Here is a 6,898-nt window from a genome sequence, read left to right on the forward strand (position 1 = left end):
GAAAGAGAAGGGTAAGGAAGGGCATTGATAGTCTTATTTGACTAAGGGGAGTCAAGAAATACTATCTCCTAGTTGACAGAGAAGAAAAAGTATATAAGGACACAACTCAAATTTGCAAAGGCTTCTCAAAATGTGGTACATGGATCATGATAGTACAGAAGATGAATTTAAACTTCTGTCTATCTATGGTACTCTATGCCAGGTGATAGCAATTTTCTTTTATGGTAGAACATGGTTTCCTTTAAAAAAGATACTTAAGTTAAAAAGTAAGTTAATCTTAAATTAGAAATAATAATAAAGGTGGCAGGCAGGTTTCACAAAAACTGGGAAGAGGTATTCAAATAAATGAAGTATAAAAAACACTTCAATAGATAAAACTAAACTTAGGAAAATTAGTTACATTGGAAGAAGTGAATAAAAAACAGTGTGATAAACAAACAGGGTGATAAATGAGCATTAAATTCTCATCTACCATTAGTAATTTAAATTTACTTAGATTTAATAAAGCAAAACACAGCAATATAAGTACATCATTTAGAAAGCCAACTTAATTACATACTAGATGAATTAAAAGCTGTAACAAAAGTAGTTTCTTTGGGGGAGCAGGCCTGGGAATGGGCAAGCACTAAATAATTATTCATGTATGTATATACTGCTTTTGTAGGAATGAACAGAGGTGGAGTAGAAAATCAGGTCAGTAAGTTAAGTATTAGCAAGAAATAAACTGAATAAAGCCTTCTAAAGTGACTGACACTTACCTACTGGGGCCTGGGGGGCTCCAAAGCCCAAAGTGGCTGTCGTGGTATTAAATCCAGGGGCCCCAAAGGCTCCTGTACCAAGAGGCCCTCCGATCTTAGGTTGGTTGTTCCCAAACAAAGATGCCTGTCCAGCACCAAGAGCTATGGAGACAAGAGGAAAGAAAAAAGCGCCACAGAAGATCCTTTGAATATTGTACCAGAGGTCAGTTACTTAAAAATATAATACATTTGGAAACTTCATAATGACCACTCATGACAACAAAAGAGCTAATACAGTAAATGCTAACTATATGCCAAACACTGTGCTGAATACATTATATACATCATAGGCAAAATAGTTAACCTCTCTGTTATTTCCTTAACTATGAGATGATAATACATAGCTTAGATATTTAGTCTAAGATTAAAATGAATAAACACATATTAAGCATTCAGAAGATGTCTGATAGATATTAACACTCATTAAATATTAACTAGTATCATCTTATTTAATCTTCATAAGCCTAAAGTAGAAACTATTATCCCCATTTTACAGATGAGAAAATGGAGAGTTTAGTAATTAGCTCAATGTCACAAACATAGTAAATGGTGAAATTGAGGTTCAGACCTCAGTGTACCTGACTATACAACCAGGGCTCTTAACTGCTACTGTCTATAGTAAAACAGATCTTGAAATAATTTAAAAAAGTCAATTCTCCTTAAGTTTCAATATTTGCAAATACTCAGCTGAATCTATCACAATGTCATCTTTTTGATTAACTATAGGCTAATAAAAATAGTAAAAAGTAACACTTTCAAGTGTTTCATATCTCATGAAAATTTAGACAAAGCTTTTTGTTTTATAAAAAGCTTTGTGATAAAGTTACTAAATTGATTCAAGTTTCAGCATGAATCAGATTGGATGGAATAAGAACTTATTTTCACCAGAGGGAAACTCACTACAGAAACTTGTAATGTTTTAAAGCCTAATGAATCTTGAATAAGTTACTGGCATAAATTTTTAAGAAAATTTCCATTCCTTTTTCCTCAAAAAATTACTGGCAACTTGGAAGATCTGAAGTTCCTTTTAATGTATCAATGCATCTTGACGGAGATATGGTTTACCAGGAAAATCAAGAAAATTACTTCAAAGATATACCTGGAGGTCAAAAATATTGAATGGGATACTGCTTTGAGATCACAACCAAAAAAAAGGAAAGCAAATTTATATCCAGAAAATCCATACACTATAAATTAGTGAGGGTGACTATTCCATCAATAAGACAAAAATATAGCAATGGGATTATTTCACCTTAAAAAGTCTAACTTTGGAACAGAGAATAAATCCTAAGCCATTAGAATGTAGAGGAAATTCAAGAAAAACTAAAATCACATTACTCCTTCAAAGGACATAGTTTTCAGCCAAATTTCAGGATTCTTTATTTTTCTAGGTAGTAAACACCTCCTTGGCCCCAAACAAAAACTTAAATGAAACCCAAATATATAAAATGAATAAAAATTTCTGTTCTGGATAGGTGTGTATTTCCTTCACTTCTGCAGCAGTTCTGGTAAAGAACCATAAAACTGTCTAAAAAACCACTGTATATCAGTAACACACAAAAGAATAACAAAAGGCACTATGAGGTTCAGATGATCTGGAAAGGAATTATCATAATTATCAATGGAAAAATACATATTCTATCCAGACCTGTCTTATATCATGCACATGATTTTTTATGCTTAAAGGACTTACTAGGGACATTCTGATGTATGATAATGTTAATTTATGAAATGTGCTATATTTATGATTAGTTGTACGAATCATAAGGAAGCTAGCTATATGGGGGACGCCATGGTAACAGTGGCTCTAGAGACTCCAAAGATGCTGAAAGATAAAGTGAAAATGATTATATTACTTTTAAGATCTTCTAATAAATGTTAGAATTTAGTTTTATCAATGCTATCTATCTTGGGGCAGATTTTTCTGTGTATATATTTGTGTGATAATTAACTTTACTACATGTATCCTTCAACGTATCACTTTGTAGAAAATTTTAAGAACTAAAATCTTACTATTATTAACTACCAAGAAAATGGCATACTACTGATAATTCTGACAGTTAATATCACTGTGAAGAAGAAACTGATACTCCCATGATTTAATGAATATTCCTTAGTCTAAGCACATTAGGAAAAAAAGATCACACACCAAAGGATAAAATATTTTATACTAAGATTGATCACTTAAATCTAAGTGTAGTATCTCTATAGTCAATATTCATGAAGTATGCAAAGGCCCATGTTACAGGGCAATTTACTCCTGCTGCGGTACAAATGTGAATTTCAACACTCAAAACAAGCTGCTGCACAGAAATACTCACTTAGCTAATGTACCCCCCAAAACACAACCTAAAGCTACAATGTTATTCTTCTTGAGATATCATGAAATGCAGAGTTCAGAAATGCAAATGTTTGTGTACAATAGTCTCCAGACATATTCCTCTCAAACCTAAAAGTCTGCATTAGCAGATGTAAGCATCAAAGGATTCAGATACTGTGAGCTTGGTGAGTCTCGCAATTCTTGGTTCCCTAAATGATCTGCTGCTAAGGTTGGGGGTGTAAAATTCTTTATTAACTGTATTTGGCTTTTAGTTTATAGGGACAAGACATGAATGAGGAATATATAGCAGTAATAAAAATGTAATTTGTTGTCTGTGAGGTAGAACTGTTTAAGGAAAATGGAATATATTCAAATTAATAAAGAGGCTGAGATGTAACATTATTGTGGAATAAAAGACAACAGCACCAGAAAAAGTTATAGAACATTTTATAACCCTGGACTACAGAAGACATTGCTAATCACAACCTGCAAGACCCAAAAGCCGAAGAGGAGAGAATGACAATTTTGACACATAAAAATAAAACTTGATTAGTAAGATACCATAAACAAAATTAAAGACTTAGTGCAAATACCTGTAACATCCAAGCCTTCAACTTATTGTTCATAAACTGCCTAGAGTCAAATCTACCCTTGAAAAAACCCTTAATTTGCCCATACCAAAGCTAATTTTTCCTCTAGGAATAGAAGAGAACACTGATGTCAGATAACATATTCTATTTAAGTTTAGGGATTACACTGTACAAAAAAATAGAGCTTTTTAGTTTTTATTTCTTGCAAAATACATGCGGAAGAATTTGGTAAGTTAAAAAGCTCAAATGAAACCCTATCATACTACCGAAGAGAGTTAATATCCACTCTCTCAAAAATAAAGAAATAATAATCAAATATTATGAGTAAGAAATTCAAAGATTCAAATGGCCAGTAAACATACATAAGGATATGTTACCAGTAATCAGTGAAGTGCAAATGAGAATATACCAATTCCTACTATCATGCATGCAAACATGAAAAAGTCCAACAATATAAAAAGAGCACGGGAAAATGAGTACTTTCATAAAATATGAGTAAAAATAAAAATGGGAATTCTTTTCAGAAGGCAAATTGGCAAGACTGACCAAAATTCAAAATATGTGTATCTTCTGGCACAATTCCAATTCTAAGAATCAATCGTATATATTATTAATATACACAAAATTATGTAACAAAGATCTTCATTGTTGCATTGCTAATAATATCAGATAACTTAAATGTCCATTAACGGGGAAAAAGATAAATAAATTATGCTGTGTGTATGAATTCTGGGGTTATGTGTATATATGCACATGATGAAACACTAAACAGTTATATTGAAAGACTGAGTTAGATCTATACATACTGACCAAAAGAAAAAATATATGCCCAAAATGTCATGGGAAATGAAAAGAACGAAATACAGAATACTATATATAAAGTAGCTGCTTTCTTTCTAAAACATGACTGACTGTACTGTAGTAAACAATATGAAATACAATGATATATATAACTGAAACAAAAGTTAAATAAAACAATACTTAACCTTGCTTCATACAATAGATTTTTTCTCAATTCCAGTTCATTTTTAAAAAATGCTAGTTGCAGCCTACTACATTAATATTATATCCAACTAATTAATGTATGTCATCATTTGGTTTACTCATATAGAATATGGTTTCCTTTTAAGAACATAACAAAAAAGCCTATAGAGAAAACACATGTACATACAAACATATATATGTATGTGAAAGCACATTTGAAAAATGTATATAAAAGGGTCTGACAAGATACATGCCAAACTTTCAATAGCTGTTACTTCACAGCTAAAAGGTGTAAGCTTTTCATGATACCTCTGTATTGTTAAATTCTTTTTAACATGCACTTTTACTTTAAATAGAAAATAAAACAATTTATAGGGTACGAAATGTGGTTCTATTAAAAAAGAGACATTAATCAGCATAGGAGCAAAGACAATGGGTAACTCGACAGTGGAGGCAGAGACGATGGAAATGAATGGTCTGCAAGTAAGACTACACTCATAGATGAATTTGGAAAGTAGGTTATTAACTATATGCTTAAACAACCTTGTTGAACTATACATATGGAAACATTTATTCATTTTATGAACATTATCACCTTTCAATGTTTAAAACAGCTGGGCGGGTAGAGGGGTTGCTGTCTTCAAAAACACTGAAAAATAATTATCAATAGCAGGAATAGAGACAAAAGGCATGGCATTTCAGCTGTATATCAAGGTAAAAAGAATCTGCCTAGACCTTGCAAAAACTCAGTATTTAATTACTTCAGCATGAGCTCTTATTATTAGAGTAAAAAAGCTTCCTTGATAAATAGTTCGTGGTCTCAAATCCCTGTTACAAAGATAATATAAGGGAACTGAAAGTTACTAATGTCACCAAATGAACAAGTCTCATATCAAATACTGAAAATCCCAGATAGCCTAGGATTATCAGAGGACAAATATTTCGTAGAAAGGGAACATACAACCTCTAAGAGAAATGTGTCAATGTTTTAAAACCTGGTAAAGCGTAACTTCTGAGACTGTTTTATAAATCCTTCTGTGAAAATGAAAATCTAGACCTCTTATTTCCAGTCATGTGATCATGCACAAGTCTTAGGTTCCAGCAATTAGAGAGCCAAAATATATCACTTTCTAAATTTCACAGTACAGTTCCTTACCTGTTCCAAATCCCGCGCTAAGCCCAGTTCCCAGAGTCCCAGGCCCTGGTTTACTTCCAAAAAGACTATTCCCGCTGGTATTTGTGCCAAAACCTAGAAAGACAAAAGAATGAGTGGACTGTACTTTTAACACAACTCTCTTTCCTGTATGGGAATTTATAACAGTCTAACCCTAAATTTTACATCCTTTCAGTTATTATTTAGAAATTCTAAATGGTAGGCTAATTTAAATTTTGATGCCTGTAAACAGACCCTACAAGTCTTCCTATTAATAACATTTCTGGACTGAAATTTCAATTCAGTATAGGATAATATCCATTATTAAAAAGCAAAGTGATTGTGCGTGAGCTTGAGAAACATTCTCTTTGTAAGGCTCCAACCTACATTTTATGTTTAATTATTGGAAGGAAAACTGATTCCCTCAAACTTTCACTAAAAAATAAGACAGTCGACAAAGATACTTTAATGAATCTAAAGGTTCTTGCTAAGAGGAAATTACCTATAAAAATCCCTACAGCAGCTTTTGTTTTTGAACAGACAGACCTTATATGAATAACATGTGGCAGATCACACGAGGAACGCTTTTAATTGTGTCATACTCAATTAAAAGCGCTCCTTGTGTGATCTGCCACATATTATTCATATAAGGTCTGTTGAGTAGGCAGTACTGCATTTTTGTGGCATAATTAGCTCACAGGAGCACTCAAGGACTCAGCCAGTTGATATTACAAAAAGATAATCTATGAATAACTTTTCTTGAATTGTATCATTATCAGAGATGATGGAGAGTTAAACTATCCTCCCTCACTATGACCCATCATTCAGAAAAACCCTGATTCTCCCCTCTGAAGTCCAAAGATTTCCCCACAAAGATACCCATATTTCATTACTATTTCTCTTTTGTTCAGATATGTCTATAAAGTTTCTGTACTCCTTTTGGAGCTACAAACAAAAAGCTAGTAAGTTTATCATTAATCTCTTTTGATAAGAGAAAAAAAAATCAATCATGGGCCAGTAAATCCTGTTTGTGAAAAGTCTTTTTAAAAGGCAT

At 32.5% G+C, this 6,898-nt stretch overlaps 1 protein-coding gene across 8 annotated transcripts in view; it reads right to left on the bottom strand.

The window, feature by feature from the left end:
* NUP98 (nucleoporin 98) overlaps positions 1-6,898 on the bottom strand; it is an 88,242-nt gene that overhangs the window by 52,350 nt on the left and 28,994 nt on the right. For 5 of the 8 annotated variants that reach the window (XM_025051575.1, XM_025051574.1, XM_006918703.3 and 2 more), the window contains exons 11-12: positions 5,848-5,940; positions 759-899 (exon numbers count right to left, since the gene is read on the bottom strand). In XM_025051575.1, the coding sequence (XP_024907343.1) occupies positions 759-899; positions 5,848-5,940 (234 nt within the window). The remainder of the gene's footprint in view (positions 1-758; positions 900-5,847; positions 5,941-6,898) is intronic. The other 3 variants (XM_025051578.1, XM_025051577.1, XM_025051576.1) reach the window with 1 other exon arrangement.

This window comes from Pteropus alecto, unplaced genomic scaffold (genome assembly GCF_000325575.1).
Source record: "Pteropus alecto unplaced genomic scaffold, ASM32557v1 scaffold468, whole genome shotgun sequence".
Classification (NCBI taxonomy): Eukaryota; Metazoa; Chordata; class Mammalia; order Chiroptera; family Pteropodidae; genus Pteropus; species Pteropus alecto.